The 25353-nt window shown below is 33.9% G+C and overlaps 1 protein-coding gene across 2 annotated transcripts; it reads left to right on the forward strand.

The window, feature by feature from the left end:
• Positions 1–282: 282 nt before the first annotated feature.
• LOC143251469 (derlin-2-like) lies at positions 283–22669 on the forward strand. 2 transcript variants are annotated; one of them, XM_076502767.1, is made up of 7 exons: positions 283–374; positions 691–805; positions 2553–2618; positions 9633–9800; positions 10438–10633; positions 12478–12568; positions 22275–22669. In XM_076502767.1, the coding sequence occupies exons 2-7, from the start codon at positions 710–712 to the stop codon at positions 22309–22311; spliced, it is 654 nt and encodes a 217-aa protein (XP_076358882.1). In that variant the 5' UTR covers positions 283–374; positions 691–709; the 3' UTR covers positions 22312–22669. The 2 variants fall into 2 exon arrangements, with proteins under 2 accessions (XP_076358882.1, XP_076358881.1); XM_076502766.1 differs by lacking the exon at positions 283–374 and having other exon boundaries at positions 486–805.
• The last annotated feature ends 2684 nt before the right edge of the window (positions 22670–25353 follow it).

Raw genomic sequence — 25353 nt, forward strand, 5'->3', positions numbered from 1 at the left:
AGCCGTCTCTAATTTAGCAGTGTAAGACTAGAGGGAAAGCAGCTAGTCATCACCACCCACCGCCAACTCTTGGGCTACTCTTTTACCAACGAATAGTGGGATTGACCGACACATTATACACCCCCACGGCTGAGAGGGCGAGCATATTTAGCGCGACGCGGGCGCAAACCCGCGACCCTCGGATTACGAGTCGCACGCCTTACGCGCTTGGCCATGCCAGGCCCTATATATAAAGTACTGAAACATTTTGTTATTATTTATTTTTTACATTCCTAACGATTCGTGAAACCTATGAGTATTCTTGTAAATTAAAACAACGGTCTCTTCAGTATCGTCTTAATTTCTTACAAATGTCAGATAGTATACTTTGTGAGGTGCAATAGGAGTTTAAATTTGTTATACCCAACCAATTTTATATTTAATTAAAGTATAATGTATAATTATTTTCACAATTTGCTTTTTAACGTTCCTTTTTGACTTTATGCACTTTAAAGAGCTTTTTTGTGCGCGCGAATTTTGAAGTAAACTGTAAAAGCAGTCTCTTTGGTGCTAATACAATGTTATTATTATTATTTTGGCAAACGTTTTCAATTAGTACTGCAGTATTGGTCTATGATCATACGTAAGCCTAAGAATAAACGTTAAATTCAAAGTGATTGTTTTTTCATTGATTTGTTTTCTTCACCTTAGGCTCAGTATTCGAACTTTCATGATGGCTTTTAATAGTATGTGGGAAGAATATATGCAGATACCTGTTATAACTCGTGTATACACAACAGCCAGTTTTTTAACAACTTTAGCAGTGGTAATATTATTCGTTTTAAATGTTAGAAAAAAAACTTAATAACATAGCAAAAGAAAAGTATAACTTAGAAGTTAGGCTAACACTGTTTTAATGGCCTAGTCAGACTGATAATCATATGATACAAGCATGAAATTTTGAAAAGCAAAATTGAAATCGTGTAGTGTGTGAAGAAATAAAAACACTAGATCATAGATAAGATGTTAATAAAAACTAAGTAATTAATTTCGCGCAGCGTTTCGGGCCTAAAGTGTAATTCAGGTGATGTTTTATTATACAAATTCAAGAAAATATAACTAATTTAAAGAGCCGATTTAAGGCCTGAAATGTATGAAATTAGTTTTCCTACTGTTTTTGTTTCTTCAAATATAGTTGGGTCTACAACTACATGTTACAATTTAAGCTGTATTATTAAGTTTAATTTTAAGGCTTTGGCTTTCACCTTATAGCCTACAAAAATACATTTTTTTTTATAAATATTAAACACTAAAATGAACTGAGCTATTGTAAGTTTTATTCTTTGACGTGAACCATGAAATAAAAGGATAAAATAACAGGTGTTCCAAGTAACCATATTTCGAACTGAGAAGCTTATAAACTGTAACTAGTGTACTGAAAGCAAAACTTTTAATATATTTTACATAACAAAAAGATTCTGTTAAAATGTAAGTGTAACAACTTTAAAAATAATTTAAGATCTGATTAAAGGCATTTGAAGTTGGAAATTGTTTTTACTAGTTATAGTTTGTACAAGTAAGATTATCACAGTTAATCACTGATTATCTTGCAAAACTTACTGAGTTACTGTATGAAGTATTAACAATCACTAGTGGTAATGCTAACATATATTTAACGTTTGTGACTGTTTTCTTTTTAATTATCTCTTTTCTTTTGAAAATTACATGTAACTAAAAATATGCAACACAGTTGTCAAAATTATTTCCACAGTATTTTATACAAACTGATATGTGTTAACTTCAATAAAGTGAAACTAGAATATTAAGTTATATTTACCAGTTTGCAGTAGAGTTATAACTTCCATTAGAAGTTGTTCAAAGATTCATAGATCTTTTATAAATTTACTTGAATATGTATAGTATTTCCATGGGTCAGTCATCCAGAAGTAATTTTTCAGTGGTTTAGTTAACTGCAAAAATGAAATGTTAAAGTTATTGGAGTTTTAAAATATTTTAATGGAATGTTATTGTAGATGAAAACAACATGGCTAGAAAATAATAATAAAAACTGTTAGTGGTTTTACTGTTATAGAAGAATATTGAATATTTATTTATGTTGTACCTTGGGAAGAGAAGTATTTAAATTATTTTTTGTTTCAGACAAGTTGTTATGAAACTTAGAAGCTGTTGCTTCAAAAAAGTTAAGATTTAGCTTTTGATGTAAACTATTTTAAAACTCTTTAGAGTATTGTTTAATAGTGCCTTTCAGATGTTTATATTACACTAGCTGATGTACCAATTCAACAGTCAGAGAAGACACAAAAGGGTGAGATTTGAACATCCACTTCATGTGGAGACTAAAGTTACATTTAAAATTTGGAAAGAATAAGTAAAAAAAAAAAAAAATTGGAGAAAAGTAAAACTACCTTCTCAGTAATTTATTTTTAGAATGCTGATTTTTTTTAATACCTTTAGGGCTAGAAGAATATTTTCTTTCATTATTGGTGCAGCAAAGTTTTGACACTCAGTACACTTTGACATTTGTGAACTAAAATCTTATTTTTATATTGCAGCATTTGGATATAGTGTCTCCTTCTCAACTATATTTCAACCCCAACTTAATAATAAGACACTTCCAGGTAAGAGAACTTCTCTTATGTCATTATTTAGAAATATTTTCTTGAAGATAAAGATTTTTCATTTTGTGTCATGAATTGGGCAGCTGGGTTATTTGGAGACACTGATCAGATGTGGAAAATGTTTTAAATTTTCTAGGTAAAAATATTCCTCATGCTGCAAGTAAAAAAACCAGGTTGCCTCACAAAGAATTTGAGAAATAAAATCATAGAAAAGCATCATAAATTTAAGAAATTTAAATTTATTTGTATGACAGGAGACTTAGAAGATTATAGAATATCAAGAACATTGGTGAAACTGGAAATTAAGACATCAAAAGAATGTATGAGAAAATGTTGGCTGAAAATGTAAAATTAACAGTAAGGATTTCTTTATCCTGTTGACTGCCAAGTATTTCAGCTGCTACAATACAACTCTAATGCTTCTTCATTTTGTAACTTTTTTCGTGACGCCATTTTGGATGAAAGGTGAAACAATTTGTTAGTAGGTCAGATGCATGTATGGTGCTGACATCTAGCGTTGAAGTTGGGTATTATTTATAATGAATTAACTCGTTTGTGGCACTGTGTTACCAATCGGCTTGGACAAGTTATCTCGTCTATGGCACTGAACAGGTTAAATACATTAAAGGTTAACAAAATGTTGTAATGGGGATAGAACCCTTAAGGGATAATAAAGGAAGACTAGTATATGATGGTTATGAGATGGCTGGATTATTAAATTTTGCTTTTTCTTCCATTTAAGTAGTTTTCCACATCTTGAACAGTTGATAAATAGAAACAAGAACAAGGTGACTACATTTCTGAGCTGTTTAAGAAAAATTAGGAAGTTTATAAAATGATAAGATTCCAGCACCAAATAATATTTCCCCAATGGTTTTTAAGTAGATTAAAGATTGGATATGTGAACCACTTACTACTATTTTATTTGTCAGTTTTTGAATAGTTGGTAGGTACCAGAGAATTAGAAGTTAGCTAATGTAATTCCTCTTTTCAGGGAAGATGATAAAAATTATCCAAATAATTATAGACATACTAGTCTTACATCAGTTGTGGGAAAAGTTTTGGTTGGCTGTTAAAAGATGCTTTGGGAAATCACATAACAAAGTTTATAATTTTATTGGATAGTCAGCATGGGAAAAATCTTGCCTTACAAATATTTTGACATTGTTTGAAAAGATTACTGGTTATGTAGATGAGGGTAAGAGTGTAGAATTGGTGTGTCTGAATTTTCAATTGTAGAATAGGTTGCCTTCAGATGTTGTAGAATGTGATATATTTGCTATTATATATTTATTTTAATATTGATGTATGTTTTAGTTTAACATATATTTAGAAGTGGATGTAACTTATACTGTTAAATGTGTATTGGAAAATCCTGCTTATTTCCTAAATTTGTAGAAGACTTTTGAATGCAAGAATCAACAATATATGTTTTATGAAAGCACTAGCATATTGGTCAAGTACTGTTAAGCCAACTGAAGTTTCTAGAACCTTACCAAAAGTTTATAAATCAATGCACCAAGGGACAGTTTATATTGTTTGTTTGCTACAGTTGGTATACTATTAACCTGGAAGCTATAACTGTGATTTATGTTTATTACTTGGGAAACTACAGATATTTGACTAGGAAAGTTTACAGATTTTGAACATTACAAACCATTCAACTTCAGCAAATTAACTCTGAACATTAGTATTTCTACAAAGACATTATACAACTTCAGAAGCAAACATTTCAGTGTGTGATAAATGAAGACCAAAGAACAGTTCCCCGTTAATAATTATACTGATATTAATTCAGAATTAATTCGCTTCTCGTGAACCATCGATAAAATATTCAGTTCCAGACCAAATAAAAGACTCAGTTTTGTTTTTAAGTTTGTAAAATTTGTTTACATAAATCATTATGTGTAATAACCATTATAATAAATATTATTATTCTTTATATACTAAAATATATTTGTATTAAGAAAGAAAACTCTGTTTATACCTGTACATTTAAATAACTTCAAAGTTAATATTGAATTCAGTTTTGCACTGTTTGAAATTATAAATTGTGAAATAATAAACTTATCAGAGATAAATCATTATAGAGGGTGGCTCGTAAGTCCCTACCCATCCATATGTTGTTTTATTATATTCAGTTATGATGATGATGAGTTTAAGGCAGCTGTTACCGCGGCATTTGGAACAATAACCTCTGCTATGTTGAGGAAAATGTCTCGCAGAACATGGCGTTGCATAATATTATGCAGCGAGAATGAGGGACAGCACACAGATACACTGGATACATAAGATATATGGATGGGTAGGGACTTACGGGCCACCCTGTACATAACAAGAGACAGTAAATGTAAAAAAGTTTAAGGGAAAGATTAATAATAAACATGAATGATAAGGGCTAGTTTTAGGGTTGCTTTTTTAAAAAGTTAATTTAGGTCCTGCATTATCCTAAAATGTTATAGAAACCATGATTTGAAGAATTTCTCTTTTATCAGAAACTGAAAATGTTTGTAGGGAATATAGTGGTGATATTTTCTGTCTCTACACATATATCCACTTTACATGAGAAATGGCAGGCCAAACAGCATATTTTAATCCAACTTTTCACGTCATGTCCTTTTAGAACGAGAAAGAACTGTTGATTTTTGGATCAAGAGGTCAAGGTCACCATCATAAAATAATTCTGTTCAATACATAATTGTCAAGAAAAAACAAACACCAGTTAAAAAATATGTCATCTTTATCAACAAACACAGAGAAAGAAGCCATTCTGCTAACAGCTTTTTAGTTTCTTCTCTTTGAAATTGCACACACTTCATTTCTGACATAACATAATGTTTAGGGACAACAAATGACCTTTAGGTCATCTCAACTGTTCCATCCTCTAAGCCAAACTAAAACTATTAAATAAAAAAAAATAAAATTGAAAACCAGCCCTTATTATTCATATATCTATCAAGCTTTCCTTTAAACTCACTCGAGTTTACTGTCTCCACAACATCGAAAAACAACCCATTGCATAGGCCAACCACCCTATTTGAAAAATAAAATTGTCTTGGCTGAAGATGACATCTACCTTGCCTAAATCTATAATCGTTTTACCTAGTTCTATAATTCTTGCTATTAACTGTGAAAAATGTTGATGCATCAACATTATCATTTTCTTTTACAATTTTAAACACTTCAATCAGATCCCCTTTACCTCTTCTTTTTTCAAGAGAAAACAATTTTAAGGACAATCCTCATATGACAATCCCTTCATCCCAACTACCATTTTAATAACCTCTCTCAGAATTCTTTCCAACAATTCAATGTCTTTCCTAAGGTAAGGAGCCAAAGACTGAAAACATTATTACAAATATGGCCTGACCAGTGTGATGAAATTATAACCTCCTCAGATTTGTATTGAGTATTTATGTAGATGTAACCTAAAATCCTATTTACCCTACAACTACCAACAGCACATTGCTTGTATGACTTTATGGACCGATCAATTATTACACGAATATTTTTTTTTCAATGTCACTGTTAAGGCTATTCCCATCCAAATTATACTTATAATTCAAATTATGATAACCCACCTGAACTTTATTCACCAAAATCACAAAATCATCTACATTCTTTACTAAATCAGCAGCATCCTCTTCACAGCTAGCAACACCCATGGTATGTCATTACATATTCTATATTAACTACCAAAATAATAGCAATTGAAAAGTGGCAAGAAAGGAGAAGACATACATTTAGAACTTGGTCAGATGTTTTACCATCACCACACATTTTTAACTTTTGTTTAATCTCTAGACCTGCTGATAAACCATTGTTCAGTTGGTATATTGTACACTTCAGGGATGGCCAAACTTGCTTAACGTAAGAGCCACATATGATAAACATTAGATGTTTGAGAGCCACAAGACATGAACAACTGTTACACACACGTTTTTATTGTTATATGTACATAATATTTATTCATGTATATAGTTTTTAAACTGTTAGTTTATATTAGTTAAAATAATCACAAAGTACACACACACACACACACACACACATATATATATATATATACCAAATGTTTTCAAAATCCTGGTTGATTATTGTTTTAACTATATTGAGTATATTTAATACAGTAATGAACTATGGAAACATCTAATAAAAATGTAAATTTGCATTTCGTTAACATTAAATGAGACTGCCAAAAATAAAAATAAAAGGGGTAAAAACAGATATTTTAATGATATTTATTTGTCTTTGTAAATATTTAGTAAAAACATGGAAGAAAATATGTAAAACAATAAAATTAGAGATATTTTAATCAGGTACCACCTTACAAAATTTGAGTCTTATCATGGTATTTTTCTGACACAAACAAACTTTGATGCAATTATCAGGCTATTTACTGTTAGTAGAGGTCTTGTGAGTTTCCATCTTGGTTGTGAGTCGTTAAAATTTTGGCTGATATGTTGTTAAGGCGGTACGAATTAACTCTGTCAGGTGTTGATTTGTAAGGATTGCACAATGCTTTGACTTCACAAAGTTCATTACAGAGTACAGTGATTCACAGTAGCATGTTGTGCCAAAAATTGAGATGAGTTTCACACTGGTTTTCTTCAATTCAGGATATTTTATTTTTGGAACTTGCTTCCAGAACTCAATTGTAGAATTGGATTTATGGATCATTTTTAGACCCAGGTCTTCCTGTAGTCCTATTAGCTCCATTTCCACAACAGATGATTTTGTAACCAGAGGTTTGAGAATTGGACAACCATCTTTGATCACATCAACCATGAATAGATTTACAAAAGAGGTGAATCAGGGCTTCAGCTTCTGCAAGTTCTCAAATTTCTTTAGGAAATTATCAAGCAGTCCTTGTAATTTAACTTTGTTTTCTTCCAGTTTGTGGTCTATTATTTCAATCTCAGGGAATGTATTTACTCTCCTTTTGAGATTGGGAAAGTAACTGAATTTTCTTGACTATATCTTTTTGAAAAAGTATTATTTTATTCTGAAAGCTGAAAATTGTCTAAGTAAGATCAGAAACAATCTTATCCTTCCTCTGGATTGCCAATTTGAGAGTTTGTAGATGATTCATTATATCAGTAAGGAACATTAGAGCTTGCATCCATTCATCATTTCCAAGTTGAGGATAGAATCTTTTCTTTTCTTCAATAAAAGTAGTAATAGACTCCAACAGGTTCACAAACCTATTTAAGACATTGCTGGTTGACAGCCATCTCACAATGCAGTAGAAAGAGACATCACTGGGTTTATCTTCAAGCTCCAGTTCTTCAATAAAATTGTTAACTGTCAGTGAGTCTTCACATTTAAGCATATGAATTGACAATTTCAAAAACAAATTCATAACATCTTCATACTTGAAGTATCTGGCTGCCAGGTGTTCATGATGAATAATGCAATGAACAGGGAGAAACTCTTGAAAGCTGGGATCACTTTTCATAATTGCAATTAATCCTGCATTTTTCCCCACCATTGCAGGTGCTCCATCTGTTGCAACACTGATGAGTTTATCCAATGGAATGTGAGCATTTGTTAAGGCTTTGCTAAGTGCATTTTTAATGTCAGCACCACGAGTTGTTTTTTTAATACCACTAAATCCAACATCTCTTCTTTCACAGTTACATCAGAGGAAACCTAATGAACAAATACTGCCAGTTGTGAGTTGTCTTGTATGTCTGTAGATTTGTCAAGGGCTAAGCTGAATGCAAGGGAATTCTTTAAATCATTTTGCATTTTGCCTACAACATCAGCACTGATCTGGAAGATACCTCTGCAGTATGGTGTGAAGCTGGTGTTTGTGCTATTAGTTGCTGAAGGTTTGTGTTATTGGGATCTAACACTGCAACAACATCAACTATATTCTTCTTAACAAATTCACCATCAGAATATGGGTGTTTAGCACGAAAAGTATTCCATGATATAACAAAACTAGCTTCAGTCGTATCAACTTCCTTACTGAACGTTGTCAACAGTGTCTCCTGGTTATTTGGTGATGATTTAAACACAGTTAACTTGTATTTACGTAATTCTGATTTAGGTGATTAAACAGACAAAATGTTTTTGTGATTTTTTTCAAAGTGGTGGTTGAAGTCAATGGCTTTGTAGTGACTAAGTAATACATTACAGATAAGACACAAAAGTTTACATCCTTTAAAGGTGAATACAAAATCTTCCTTCCACTCTGGCTTAAAATTTCTGTTTTCATCTTAATACTTTTGCTTCTTACAATTTGATGACGCCATCTTCCTTCACAAAATTTTCACAGACACTTCTAAAAAATTAAAGTGAAAAGAAAGAAACGGCTCCAGCATGCTACGCAACCAAACTCTACAGCACCCAGTATTACACTGACACTCTGCTAATTTCACTGCCTACAACACTACAATCACATGATCGTAAGCTACACCCACTAAAACTAACATTGTCAGCACCAGCTTGTACAATTACTGATTCTCCAGCACAATTCCTGTGTGACTCTTGCTGATCTGAAATTTCTTTAATTCCTAACTCAAATTTAGCATTAAAAGTAGGATTTAAATTCTTAAATATATTTACTCACCATGAACATTAAACTTATGTTTTAATTCAGTGGACTCTCAGTTTATACCTGGTAAATAATTATAAAGCTTAAAATTTTTATTCACCTTTTATATTAATTGTGATGCAAAAAGGAGTTCAGCCGACATATTTCTGCGAGCTGCACATTGTATGTGAAAGAGCCACGTGTGGCTCACGAGCCATGGTTTGGCCACCTCTGGTATTCTTAAACTGTTTTCAAAAGCTAAAATTTCAATAATAAATTTTGTGACATATTTTACCAGTGAAAAGTACATAACAATGTGATAACATTAGAATTTATTTTTCATGGCATATATCACGTAACAGTAATCTTACAGGCAAAAAATCAAACCTATAATATTAACAGATATTAAGTTGGATAGAATGGAATTTTACATAATTTGGATTATTTTATGATTTGTTTTTATCTTTTTCTTTCAGATATGGAGAATACTCACCACTTTCCTATTTTTTGGCAAATTAGGATTTCAGTTTATTTTCAACATAATATTTATGTATCGGTACTGTAGGATGTTGGAAGAGACTTCCTTTTATGGTCAAACTGCAGACTTATTTTTCATGTTTCTGTTTGGAGGCAGTGTAATGATTGTATCCTTTTTACGTTTATAACTACTACCATGATTCACAAGAATTTAAAATGGTATTTAGCCCACCTGTTTGAAAAATACAGTAGATTCAGTAAAAAGGAAAAACTAATTATCAAGTCATGTTTTTTTAACCCTTTTACTGCATAATTATATTTCACAGTCAGTCCCCAATCAGTATCAACCATAAATTAGTAGTGTGTGTTTTGGTGTACTATGCATCATGATATCCAAGACACAATTACATTACATATCTTGGTTTTGTGAAATCAATGACTTAACTAAATTATGGTAAATACACAGAGAATATACAATAATAAGCTGATTTCTCTGTGTGTGGGTGCCTTGCATCATCTGTTGGCTGGGGCACTAGCTGAGTCATTGTTTAAATTTGTCTTTCCTGATTGTACTCCCATATGCTGCCACACCCAATGTCTAGAGGTCTATTCAAGCTCATGCATGTTTGTTACTCTTAACTGTTGAGAGGGAAAGTTTTTGATGGCCATGAAAATAAAGTAGATTTCCATTGATTTGCTATCAACTATAGTTGCTATCCACGGTGAAAGGGTTAAGGTAGAAAATGAAATAATATTCAGTTACATAATCTTCATAAGAAACTGAAACTTAACTTCTAAGCTCAGATAATTGCCATTTTTGCCAACTTCCCTTTTCTTGGACAAGCATTTATGATGATGGTGATTTATATTTGGAGCCGTAAGAACTCCTACTACCGCATGAACTTCTTTGGTCTGTTACATATTCAGGCTATATTCCTACCTTGGATTCTTCTGTTATTTTCATTTTTGCTTGGAAATTCTATACTAGTGGATTTAATGGGTTAGTTCTCAAATTTTTTTCTAAACCTTAAAATATGATTGTCATTCTGTGAATTTCTTTCTATATATTATCCCAATATTAATAAAACTACTCAATATCTATTGATGAAAATAAACATTACATAAGACCTTGATATTTTAAATATTTTAAACATAACAGTGACTTTTAACATTACTACTAGATGCAGGTTAACATAAGGTTTCTACCTTTAGTTACATTTCTTCCCAGTATTATATTTTATGAACACAACTAATATAAACAGTCAGTTACAGGGATACTTTAGGTGCAACTTTACTGTTTGAAAGGATAATAAACTGAACAGTACATATGTTAGTTTGCTTGTGAAATATAGAGGAAAATAAGATTTCATGGGTAAAAAAATGGTTATTATTTTGTGCACAGTAATATTCTAGTGTGAGTGAGTCAGAAGTATTTTATTCTGTAATAGCAAAATGCCCATTTGACATATTTGTCCTGATTGTATATTTACTTGTCATTATACATTATGAGGGCAAAATTACCTATTTATGCATCATCAGACTTTTATTTTCCATTTTCAGTATTTCCTATCTAACTAGAGCTAGTCCTGTTCTTGTAAATTGGTTAATGATATAACCGGTTTACTTATTGTTAGACTGCTGTCAGTCCATGTCCAATAACTTGACAAAGTTAAATGAACAAATTATTCAGCTGTCACCATTTTGTTTGAGTTAATAAGGAATTATGAATATTGCTTTATAAAATTTTTTGAATGAAGCAATCTTACCTTGAGTAAGTAATACTGATTACACTTGTAGCTTGTAAAAATGAGCAATGTTTTAAGTTAAAGCCTCACTACTGTTCAATCCAAACAAGATAAACATGGACAGCAGGCATCTGTGAGGCTATATATGTACCCAATGTCCTCTAGGCCATACCCTCATAGTTATGTATAGGTAGAACATATGAATGTTGTAAACCATAGTTGTGCCAATAGAAGTAGTCCTAGCAATAATGTCATGCAAGTTCGTTGGTATGTATCTGAAACTGAACAAGTGATGTTTCATCCTCCTTAATTTTGAATTGTCAACCAGAGAGAGGAAGCAACTGGCAGACAATACCCACCACAAACACTTGGTTTACTCTTTGCCAATTACTAAGCTTAACTGTTATTTCATTATAATATCCCTCTGGCTGATATTTTCTAGTGCTTAGGATGATTCCTACATGAATTGAGAACTAACGACTAGACAACCATTGAAGTAACAATCATTATTATCAACCATTGGTAAACAAGTAACCCAAGAATTGGCAGTGGTGGTTGCTGGTCAGTAGTTCAAAATTAATGACAGTTGCAGATAACCTTGATTTTACCATTACTCAAAAACAAATATATCACAAATACACACACACACACACACACCATGGCTAAAAGGGGAGAGCTTGTTTGGTGAGAACATAAATTAAAACATCAAATCACAAGACAACCACCCTTGAATTACTAAAAAATAATTGGAGATTCTGATGTCATCATTTTGGCATTGCATAATTGTAATATTTGGAAAAGGGAAGAATAGAACAAACGAACTTGTTTCCATTTATTATTTTTATAGCACTAATAAATGTTATTATAATTATGATTAATCAGTACTTTTATCTGACACTAATAAATGTTCATAAACAGTAATTCACTGAATTAATCATTCAACTTTTAACACTTAATTTCTGTATGTAAGTCTCTGATAGCTTTTTACAATTTTTTACAGGATATTATAACTACATCTGTAACTGTTAGATCTTTTCACTTAACATTTGCATATGTATGTATATGTATCTGTGTGTGTGTGTGTTTTCTCATTGTACAGGAATAGCAGTTGGTCATCTGTATTATTTTCTTGAAGACGTGTTTCCAAACCAAGCAGAAGGTTATCAGATTCTCAGAACTCCATATTTTATGTAAGTCTAGAAGGATGATCTACACTTTTTATCTACAGTAAATTAAAATATTGTGTTTTTTGTACACTTAATCAAACAAAACTAATTAATAGTCAGTAAAAGTGTAGATATCAGTGACAAAAATTATTTGTTCTTTATCTGCCTGTTTTTGTTGTTTTTACAACTTTTTCGTAATAAAATATTTTCCTCATTTGGGAATACAGAGTATTGGGAAAACATGTATGTTTTGAAAACTGTGAACTACTGATGGACAGTAATACCATAAGTAATGTAAGACACCACTGTTTTGGGATAATGCTGAGATGGTACTGTATATAATGCATGAGTGAATTTGTATTTGGAGTTTTCAGATAACTATGAACTATTATTGGCAGTACAGTTGGTAATATATGAGAACACTTGTATTTAAACGTTTTAGGTAATTGTGAAGTACAAGTGGAGCCCCTGCTGATGCAGCAGTAAGTCTATGGATTTACAATGCTAAAATCAGGGATTTGATTCCCCTCGGTGGGCTCAGCAGATAGCCCAATGTGGCTTTGCTATAAGAAAACAATCACACACAAACACACACACAGTGGATGGGTTCAGTGAACACAGATGCAAATAGTACATGTTGGTTATAGTTGATAGCCTATAACATAATTATTTGTCTAATTAAAATATTAGTAAATTGTTGAAGTGTGGATGTATCATCACTAAATAAATAGACTCTATATTTTTTTGTTTAAAATTTATTGTTTTTAGTTATAAATTATGTTCTTAAGGTGTAGTATTTTTTCCTGTATATAAACAAGTGTTTGTATATTGTTGTGTTAATACCACAACTTTTACCTATTCCCCATAAAATTATTTCCTAACCTTGATCAAAGATTTAAACACACTGTCCATGCTTCTACTTGTTTATGTAGTGTATGTGTAGTTATATACTGCAGCCTCATTTCACAGGTTAAATGTTCTTGAAAAAATAAACCTGTGTCAGGAAAGCATGTTAGGTTACAGTAACAAATTCTTATATGTCTTCATTTACAAACAATTCAGTACACCAACAAATTAGAGATTCAGTTTTTGTTTTATTTGAGGCAATAATGGCCATTTTCTATACTTTTACACCATAAGCAATTAAGAAATAACATATAATATCCAGGAACAAAATTTGTGTTACATAGTGTAATCTATGGCTTATACTAACTTTCTTTTCATATAATGCATTTCAAATGAACCTCTATGTTTTCTAGTGGTTATATCAGCAGTTTTCCATACAGCATGTTGTGACATACTTGTGTGTCACAGTTAGTTCTTTAGGGTGTTGTGAGGGCTTCACCAAATGAAGTATAACTAAGAACATAAAAAAAAACTACAAAAAATATTTTATATGATAACCAGTATGTAGTGTAAATCAAGGTAAGTGGATTAGGGTGTCATCAGTGAGAAAAGTTTTGAAATCATGGGGCTATATGCTGTACAGATCATGGTATAAAGTCCTGTGTATTTGGTAGGATAATACACTTTCTCAGAAAGTTGGACTAACTTCTGGGAATTCCCAGAGAATGACTGCTGTACTTCTGCAGCCGTGTATCTCTCTGGTCATAATGGTCTTTAAAAAGCAACAGGTTTAATTGTACTTTTATTTATACAAAAGGTTTCTTCCTCATCATCCCAGAGAAACCAAAGCACTGAATGTTGGAGTCCCAAGATTTATACCAGTAAGATTTGAAAGCTGAATGGTTGTAAAATGTACACTGGATTTTTGGTATATCAATGTGATTAAATTATGTAACTAAGTGCACAAAAACCAAGGATTTCATTTTAAAGGTATAAATAACCTGTTTTAGGGGCTTTGAAACTCTGAAGCAGAAATCACAACATTGTTTCAAAATTTTGAGAACAAAATTTTTTTTCCATATAAGGTGACACTGTAACAGTTCCAAAAGTTTAAATTATAGTAATACACTTTTTATTATATATAGCTGATTAATGTGATTTTATTACATTGCATTTGTGAAACATTGCATTTTAAAACCACAAATAAAATTTCTCAAAAATTTAAGGAATTAGAAAAATAATAAATAAAATAAACCATGCTTAAATGTTCGCTCTTCATTTCTTTTTTTGTGGATGGACAGATCTTCCAACTTCAATGTCAATTTCTACAGCTGCCAATTGTCAGATTAGGTAAAGAAAACTCGGTAGGGAAGAAGAGAATAATATTGTACTGTATAACTTTTACTTGTAAAGTGATTTTCTAAATAAAATTTTACAAACCCATGTTGAGGTTACAGAGAAGCTGGCACAGTTTAACTTTCAGTGTTTATGATGAGGACAAAGGAAAAAAAGGTAAAAACAGAAACACTCAGTTTTCTGTGGCATCTGGTATCATTACATTCATCTCTACTTATCTAAGGCTAGTGTAAAAATTACAATAACACTGGGATAATGTTTTTACAATGGTAAGTTGATTTTGCATGTGTGTGTGTGTTACAAGTAATATGTATATACAGGCCAGATAATCTCTAGTATTTAATTCAGATTGTTTTCTTGTTTAAAGCATTAAACATTAAGTATGTAAAGGAAACAATTTTTATGCTACTGGCCTACTTGGTATCCAACATCAGAATGTATATTTTATCTTCAACCACATTAGTCTCTTACAAACACACATATGTTACACTTTTTGTTTTTCTGCCATGCTAGCCTTTAGTCAAGGTTCAGATATTTTGAGTTATTTCAGTTATGGTAAAACTAGGTATTCTCAAACTAAATGGTACCTTATGTGACTTGTGGGCTAAATGGTCAAGTCAGAGACCCCAAAGGTCAGATTACACCTTGTATGTCCAAAAGCTTTCTTTTATGAGGAGTATCATTTCATTGACCACACTTCCCAAGATGTTGAAATCATTGGTTGTAATTGTTTTGCAAACAGTGATGAAGAATGGCTGACTGATTATATAGTGTATGTTGTGCATGGTTACACCTTGGACAAATAAATTTGTAGATTATTTCAAAGTGAGATCTTGAAGGGTTTCTTATTTTAAATTTTAAGTAATTTCATATACAACCTCTTGGTTGAGAACAATTCTAAGCTTAATTTGTAAACAAATATCGTTTTTTTGTTTGTTTATGGTTTGTTCCATATACTTTGTAAATCATTTTCAAGTTTTTAGAGAGATATGAGCAAGTTGACAGTACTGTAGGTAATGTAGGAAAACATGTATGTATGCATGTACTTCACTTTTTCCAAAAACTGTAAACTACCAATGGACAGTTGTAGTGTAGCTAGGGAGTCTTTAACACACCCAGTTTGCAATCACTGTGTTATTGGACAGAACCTTTTTCACCCGAGTGTCAGAGTGTGTTCCTCCCACACTCGTGGAGAAGAGGGCATACTTGGGGACCCTCCTATCTGGGTCCCTGGATTGTTTTTCCCAGATGTCATTAGGAGCAACACCAATCTGTTTGTGACCTTAATTGTGGTACCAGTTGAGATTGAGCACTACTCTATTGGGTTGGAGTGTGCTTGGCTTTTCATTTTGATCCATGTTAGTTTAGTATACTGTTTATAAAAGGATATCCACTACCTCCTCATAATACCAAACACAAAGTGGTCACATCCAAGGTCCTTTGTTGAGCACTGTTCCACATCTTCTCTGTAATTCCAGGGCAAGTGGAATGCTCCTTTCCCATTTGGTTTGAGAGAGGATTAATGTTCATAATTCCAGACCAAATGTGCTCTGTTTCTTTGGTTTGGTAAGGCATACACAATATAGTCATTCTGAAACTTTGGGCTTTTTCGGGTAGAAGTGAAAGTTCCTCCATTTCAGTGTTGCTTACTTTCTCGTCATAATTCCAGTGGTTCAGAATGCATCACTCTATGGCTACAGGTTGGGTTCAAATCCAAGTATGTCTATACATATATATGTGGGATATAGGGATCAAGAATTCTTAATTCCAACACCAAGTCGTTGAATCTTAACTGTCTGGTTGGGGCTGGTATATAATAATGATTACTTGTGTACTGTTTCACCCTTGATGCAGGAACTAGGTTCTAGGTGAAGAGCATACCTGTTCTGGGTATAGTGTGGTTCCTCCATGTGTCTACTATTTATCTTGATACACTTCTATGCAGATGCTTTCTATATGGATTATGCTTGCACTGGCCTCTCTACCTTCTCAATGTGAGATTATAGTGTCAGCAGATGGTAAGTATGTTGTGGAAGTTAACATTTTCTTAAACCTAAAATATATTTCCAATAATACTTACTTTGGCTGACACTCTTCTGCTCTGTTTCCCTACTAAGAGCTGTTGTAAATCTTGAAAAGAAGTTATCACATAATCGAAGTGAGGTGCTTATATACAGTACCAAGGCTGGAGGAATGTCGACTTTGGTGGAGAATTTTGCAAATTAGATTTAGATTTGACCAAGGGCATTCAAGTGAGGTATATACAGATTGGAGCAAGCATGATCAATGCTTAGATTAGAAATCCTAGAGGTTATGAAATAACTATAGTGTCAGAGGAGGTAAGTATTATTGGAAATACAATTTCAATTTAGGAAAGTGTGACTTCCCATGACCAAAGTGTAACCATGGCTATCCATGTTCTACAATCTGTTGTTTGAGCTCAAAAATTAAAGAACGTTCACAAAATATCCAATATAATTGGCCAACCATTCCTTGTCACTGTTTGCAAGACTGTGACATTGGAATTACAACCAACAATTTCAGCATCTTGGGGAGTGCAGCCAGTGAGAAAATGTTTGGCTCTAAAGAAAGATTGTTGGTGCACAAGGTGTATTGTGAGCTTAAGGTAAACTTGATACCATTATCTTTGCTTCTGAAATTATGGTTTGATTGTTGTTGGAGGATGGTTCAAGTAAAACCAAACATTCAGGCATAGCTTAATTGAGATCTACTGACTGAACAGATAAAGTACAATCAGTCAACAGCACCCACTGCTACTGTTAATTGAGTAATGGAATTGACTATCACTTTTATAATGCACCCAAAGCTAAAAGTGTAGAACATGTTCAGTTGTATATTACAGGCTTAAACCATGGACCTTCCATCTCATTGACTCTCGTAGTAACCATTAGATCATGCCTAGTTCTTTCAACTATAACTGTTCTCCAAGTTTTCATAATAATAGCTCGTACTTAAACTACCTCTTTTTTTTATATACTTATACAAAAGGTTTTATAATACACCTTACTTCCATAATTCAATTCCTCAACAATGATAAAGATAGAAATGACAATTGCTTGTCACCTACATATGTTACTTAAAGGTAGACAGAACATAAACTTTTTTTTATTCCTTAAGTTGGAAGCTTTTCATCTCTACCCCATTATCAATGGTGTTTGGAGATCTTTGTAATTTAGAGATGCATTGATGTCACACAAGGACTAGTGATACTGTGGCCTGAATCTGACATCAGTACTCCTTGAGGTGGATTCCTGTACATAGTAAGGGGACCTCCCAGAGAAGGTTCTGTACTTTCAGTTTATCTACTCTTGGATCTAAACATCCACCCACATGTTTGCCATGTGTGGCAACCTGTGAAGGGGAGGAGAGGACCCTGGTAATTGAGGGGTTGAACCATAACATACCACTTTGGCCTTGAATTCCTGTAGATGCAAGGCCTTGGGGTGACCCTCCAGGGTCAGTCAGCTGGTCTACTTGGACTAGGATCAACCAAGTACCAGTGTTGGATGTTCTCAACAAGTCTTGTGGACATTGCATCTGATGCTGGTGTTTGGGTATAGTGCTCACGAAACCCTGCTGTTGTTGCAGTGTCCTTCTTTGGGATTGTAGGGTTCTGTGATGGGTGGGGACAGTGGGCACTAGAATGTTCTAATTTTATTATGGATACCCCCACCCATGAACAAAAAAGTAAAAATGAAAAAAACAGATTATCGGCAAATGACCACATATAGACAATTCTATTATAGAATTACCATCAAAGTCAGACTCAGCACCTCACTTTTTCATACTGCACTTATTGTCTGCAAAATGTTAGGGCAGAAGTCCACCTTTTTCATTCAAAAGGGATTAGAGGGGTTTGCTGGTTCCCTCAAGTCAGTAAGAAAGCTGTGCTCAGGAGACATCTTGGGGAAAACATCACCACCACAACATACCAAACTCACCATAGCTACTCCCCATGCAAGTTTGAATTTTTACAGAGCAGTTATAGTTGAAAGGGATTTAAAAAGCATGTCCACTTCCCACTGTCAAGGCAGGATATTTAAACTGTTAAGGTACAGCCATATATTTCCAACCCTCTCTGATGTTTCCAGTGTCAGTGGTTTGGACATCAAAAGACCTCTTGTCATGGATCTTTAACATATGCTCATTTTGGTGGTAAAGACCATGATTCCTATGAGTGCAAATTGGAACCACGATGTGTTAACTGTAGTGGTTTACACCCCTCGTACTTTCAATCTTGCCCTAAATATGTGGAAGAGAAAGAGGTGTACCACTTAAAAACTAAACAGTATTTCATATCTCAAGGATAGGAAGTTACTGCCCCCCACTCTGTTTCAGGTATATGCTCATGCACTCTGTTACAGTGAGAATGCAGACAGATCTTTCCGTGCCTCCAACAGAGTCATTCTCCAACTATGTAAAGAGTCTTTAGCCATCTGTGGTTAAGAGAATAGACAAGTCAACATCTGCTTAAATCTCTGTACCTCCCAATCCTTCCAGTGACTGCTTGGGTGCACTTCCTTTGACCCCAAGGTCTTGAACAATAAATTCATTCTCAACCTCAGTTTGCTGGACTCTAAATCTGCTGAAAGAGACCTGCCAACTCAATCCAGGACAGAATCCATGGAGGTCAAAAAACCTCCTTCTAATAAGGAAAAACAACATGTTCATAAACAAATAGGTTTTCATTTAAATAAAAATGGCCACATTGATGCAATAGAACTGTTGAGATTTCTGTTTGAATATAGATGACATTAAGAATTTGATTGATTCTTATCATCCTGTGTGTTTATCCTTACAGGAAACTTGCCAATACAGTCACCTTTTGGTAGTTTTCTTTGTACAGAAATAATGTTGGTGTGATGGATGGATGCATGGAGAGGTGACACTGCTGGTAAATCAGCAGGTGCCTGCCCTGTCTTTGCTACTTGTTACACCCTTGGAGGCTGTAGCCATCTATGTTTTCTTGGCTCACACACCATCACTGTTTGTTCTAACTGTCTCATTGAGAGACTTATGATCAGTCAGACATTGATGCTTTCATTGAACAATTGCCATCTCCCTTTTTAATCCTGGGAGATTTTAATAGACATAATCCCCTCTGAGGTGGTGCTGACATTGAAGGGAAAGGTCATTCCATAGAGTGTATGCTTTTGGATCACAGCCTTTCTCTCATCAGTACTGAAAACTTAACATGTTTTCTATGATATCTTCATCCATGGTGGAATCCTGCCTCCCACATAGCACAGAAGGCTCTAAAACAAGCCTGGGATACCTTTCTTAGGTATTTCACACTTTCAAATTGCATTGCTTTTCAGTGAGTCTGTGCATATGCACAGCAGTTAAGATGTCAAAACCAGAAGGAATCTTGGATTAAGTTCACAACTAGCATCTTTTCTACTACCAGTTCCAAAATCATGTGGGACAAGATTCAGAAGAGCAGTGGGCAGTATACTTCTGCCTCATTTTAATCATACTCTCTGATGGCCATAGAATCACCAATACTCTTGATGAAAGCTTTTCTCATTCAGCTAGCACTTCTGATTCATCCCCCACCTTCTTAGCCATCAAGACTCGAGCAGAGCAATTGCCCCTTTGTGCTGGTGGAACTCAATTTTTTGTTCATCAGTCTGGCAGTACATCTATGTGGATTCCAATGACAGCACTCCACACCACCTGATTCCACTTGAACTATCAATCAGGGAAGGCTTTCTACACAATAGCATCTTGTTACTGTATTTTTCACCTTGAGAAAGCTTATAATACTACATGGAGATATGGCATTCTGTGAGGCCTCTACTGAAATGGGTTGCCTGGCCATTTGCCCAATTTTATCAAATATTTTTAATGGACCTGCAATTCCATGTGGTTCATGTGGTTCCAATACTTTCTCATTCTTTCCCACAGGAACTTGGAGTCCCTCAGGGCTGTGTCTTGAGTGTCACACCTTTCATTATAAAGATTAATGCAATCACTGGACATTTCCCTTCTACAGTTGCAAATGTACTCTATGTTGACAACTTCTACATCTCATTTCAGTCATTGAGCATGAGATTTATTGAGCAGCAGCTACAGACTGTCCTCAGTTTTTTACTAAAGTGGGCCACAGCAAACAGTTTTACCTTTTCTCTCTCTAGAACCATTTGCATGTATCCACCCCAATCCCAGTCTCTGCCTCAGTTAAGTTGTGCTTCCTGTAGTCCTTGAGGCAAAGTTCTTGAGGGTTACATTTGACTGTAAGATGACTTTCATTTCACACATCTAGCAACAATTGTACAATACAAGGGCACAGAACATCTTTTATGTCCTCTCTATCACCTCTTGGCTAAATTGAGTTTGACCTTGGATGATGTTGCTGACTCCACTGGTCAGCCCATCTAACCATGGCTTATTACTATCCCCAAATACAACCTTTCTTTGAGTCATCTCAGGAAGGCAGATACTCCCAATTGGAAGTACTGTTTTCTATTAGCCAAAAAATCTTTCAAATAATTCTCCCATTCCCATTTATACCAATGGTTTGAAATTGGGTGACTTTGTGGACTCTGTCATGGTGTGTTGTGGTTCAATGGTTGCACACAGAATCACCTTCTACAGTTTCTGTGTTCACGGCCAAATTGTAAACATTTTCTCTTTATCAAGTTCTTCTGGATACTGGGCCATGTTAGTATTAATGGGAATGAGCTTGCAGACACTACAGCTGAGTCTGTCTGCTCTGGTGTTATCACAGCCATGCTTGTCCCACTCATGGACTAAGGTTTGGTTTTGCACCAGTTGGCAGTCAACTGGGAATGAGCAACATAATAACAAGCTTTTCCAGATCAAACCGTCTGTTACTTTTTGTCCATTTTGCTTCCATAAGGATAAGGAGGAGGAAATTGTCCTGGCTAGGCTATGCATTGGTTACAGTTTTCTTTTATCTATGAGGGATGCACCAGTATGTGGTTTGTGTGTGACACTCAAGTCAAAATATCCCACATTTTACTGTCTTGCCATAACTCATTACAACCATGAGCAACAACACCATTTTAGACAGTTTTTACCTTGGGTTTATTGATGATGGTGACACTGTTCACTTCAGTTACATTTTTGAATTTTTAAGAGCATTGGACTTTTTAATTCTATTTAAGTTTTTAATTTGAAAATTGGCCTTTGTTTAAACGTGATTTCCTTTTACATATTTTGATAATTTTACTTTTATTTTTCACTTTTTATTTGGTGCAGATAGTCAAGTTGCTTTGCACTAATAAATGCCAAACAATGAACAAACTTTCATCAGTAAATCTATACTTTGCTTGCTATACTTTTTCAATAAAAGATTAATAATCAGACGGTGGTCATAAACTCAGTGTGCATTTGTGTATTGCAGATGATTATAGGCGAGATGCATGTTATTTTTCTCTATCCATCTTCTGGTTATATATGAAGCTTGAAGCTCTAATAAACTTTTCATGATCTTGTCTTTTCCTGAAATTCAATTATATGTTTATTTCTTTTATGTTTCTAGGATGTACCTTTTCAATCCAAACCCTGATACAAACTAAAATCATCTTCAATAGGATCATTCAGAATATTATCAGCTAAGGAGATATGGATATATAGACTAATTAAATTGTGATATAAGATGTTAATTTGTGAATTACCAGTTTATATTATTTAGTGTTTTTACTTTCTTATAATATTAAAGCAGTCATTTAATAACAGGTAATTGTATGGTTAAAAGTTTGGTCTATCTACCTACCCACAATTCAAGTGCATTCATAAGAGTTTGTAGGATGTGTAAAATTATTATTGTTTAAATGGTTTTAAGTTATTTCATGCTAGTCATGACAGTTGTTTGTATAAACACCTTTTCTCAATGTTTGTTAAACTTTTTTATAGTAATAAAAAAAATCTTAATCAAATGAAGATTTGAATGTTTCTTAATAGCAAGCGTTCTCTTGTGCAAGTCTATATGGTGACTGGATTGAACCACATATTATACAGGATTTTTGTTATCTTCCAGTATCTATCAACTTTCTGGGGAGGAGAATAAGATTTATAATGGTTTTGTTTGATAACAGAAAAATTTCAGAACTTGCACTACATGTAGTAATATGAAATGCCAGAAATTTTATAACTGGCTTTCTTATTTTTACTTACCTTGGTAGATCTAAAATTATTGGTAAGAGGGTAAAATTTTCTGGACTGAAAGCACCCAGCAGTAAATAAAAACCTGCCATAACATCTCTGTATCAGTTTTTAGTATTCAGTTGTATTAAAAACATTTTTTTTAATGTTACTGCAAAGGTTAATGCTCAGTACATATTTTACTTTAAGATAGCATTATTACAAGAACAAAATAAAGGTTTGTCAATCCCCGAAAATGTTCACACACAGTACTTAATATGTATTTCTTTGTCAACAAATGACAAAATTGCAAATGTGTTACTACCTCTGAATAACTAGCACTGAAAGTCTTTTTTTGTGTGTGTGATAAACTAGACAAAATTAAGTTTAATATACACATAAAGTTAGAACATCTCATGAAAACAAAAGGTTAACAAACCTTTACAAGCGCTTTGATACAGTTTGGCATTTCTTAATGACCAAGGACTTCCTTGTTGTAACTTGTATGACTCAATGTCCCCTGTATGAAGTGCAATGCCTGACTAGTTTGCTCATGATATTCTTTTCAGTATTTGCACAGTATTGAAAACCAGGGTTTTCCATGTTAAACATAGCTTTTGAAGTGGGTTTTCAGAAGTCTTTGCAGGTTTAAGAGAGCTTTTCAGAAAGTTTTAGATTACCTTAGCTGTATGTCAACATTGCATTTTTTTGTATTATTGTCTCAGTTTTATGTTTATCTTTCCTTGTTTTAGCTAACAAGGGGAGCTTTAAACTTCTTGTTAGTTGGATCTAACTGATAGCTCTGTAGGGAATCTGTACTCCAGAATATAACAGAGTAGTAAAGGGGGAGAAATTATGGTGCTGTGACTGATGAAGGTTCTGTTGCTGCAGAGGTCTGTGCTCTTTCTGAGTGTGGATGTCAGGGTCATATTTGTCAACATCCAGTATGTATGTACTCTTAGTCTTTGTACATAAATGGCTTTTTTTCTATTGTACATAGGGTGTACAAGATAAAAAAGACAGGTAAGGCCTAAAGTAGAGAAGGGGAGATCCTTTCCAGGATCTTGGAGTTTTGATATTGCTGAAAAGGCCCCTAAAGTCTGTGAACACAAAGAAAAATGAACACTGTTTGGTGTTCACAGAAAGCTCAATGAAGTTTTCTTCCTGAGTCTTAAATACAGTGAAGCATGGATGACTGAAGATCTTCAGGATAGCTTGGAACTAAGGATATCTTAGAACAGTATAAGTGGTCTCTATAGGATCCCTACACATTTGGCCAACTCTGGTCAGTGCCACCCACCTTAGAGAGAAGCAACGTTAATGGGCACTTACAGATGAGGATGAGATAAACTGGATGCAAAACAGGAGATCTCTCCATCGATGCAAATTACATCACTGGCAAGTGATGGATGGTACTTGTAGGTCAGGAGGATGAGGTATGGAACAGCAGAGATTCTCCTCATTAAAGGAAACAAGTTGTCCTGATATTCTTGGGCTGACTACTAACTCTGGATGGTTTATATCAAAAAATATAATGGCAGCTCAAAGAACACTCACATTATTCTGGTAAACAGCAGTACACTTGATGTTAATGGAGATGTATTGGACTTATTTTTGGCCTCATAAACCATACAACAAGTCCACTCAAGAACTTCCCTCATACTTTATGTTGTGTTGTAGAAAATTTGATTTTTGTGTGTTTGCAATTATATTGCAAACCTTGGTTCTAGCATTTATATCCATTGGATAGATGTATTGCAAATGTTCTCTGCAGATATAGAACAGACAGTGATATCCCCACTGGAGAATAAAGTCCTGGTGTTGCTCTGTAAGTATTGGCAATCAGTAATCCAGTTTCCCATTGAAATGGCAAGAAAAGTGAAGTTACCTTGTATTAAACGTAATGCCAGTTTTATTTTCATTGTACTGAATCCAAGTGAATTCTCAGTTACCAGCACATTTAAAGTAGGTATTCAACAATTGCAAAACACAATCTAGACTCACCACAGTTGCAGTCTCAGTGACTTATTGAATCAGTACCCCAGTGTATTTATGGGATTGAACATCTGAATAGGTAAAACTACGATCTCTTGCCATCACATAGGAACAGGCAGCATGAGACATTATTAAACACTAGGGATATGGCCAATCCAGAGAGACAGTAGATGTTAAAGGATTGCCTCATAAGTCCTACCAAGAGTATGCAGTCAAGTCCAGCAGTGAATTATCATTCTATGACTAGGTTCTGTGTTGCTTTCTTAATGCTATAACCTGTGTTGAAGCCTCTCTGTTGTTGCAAACAGATGAATGTGTAGACAAGGACCTTAGCACTCTAGATCTGGATACTTGCAAATGTAACTGGATGACAATTGCAAGGTCAAATTTGCCTATAAGCAATCAGAATTATTTGCTTGAGTTATGAATCATGCCATTCAGCTTGTATAATGCTCTGGCCACATATGAGAGAATTTATGCTT

The sequence above is a fragment of the Tachypleus tridentatus genome, chromosome 6 (genome assembly GCF_004210375.1).
Source record: "Tachypleus tridentatus isolate NWPU-2018 chromosome 6, ASM421037v1, whole genome shotgun sequence".
In the NCBI taxonomy this organism is placed as follows: Eukaryota; Metazoa; Arthropoda; class Merostomata; order Xiphosura; family Limulidae; genus Tachypleus; species Tachypleus tridentatus.

Coding starts and splice junctions, on each gene's coding strand:
- LOC143251469 (XM_076502767.1), top strand. CDS start 710: ATGATGGCTTTTAATAGTATGTGGGAAGAATATATGCAGATACCTGTT. Junction 2,619..9,632: donor TAATAATAAGACACTTCCAG/GTAAGAGAACTT, acceptor TTTTTCTTTCAG/ATATGGAGAATACTCACCAC. Junction 9,801..10,437: donor TTGGAGGCAGTGTAATGATT/GTATCCTTTTTA, acceptor TTCTAAGCTCAG/ATAATTGCCATTTTTGCCAA.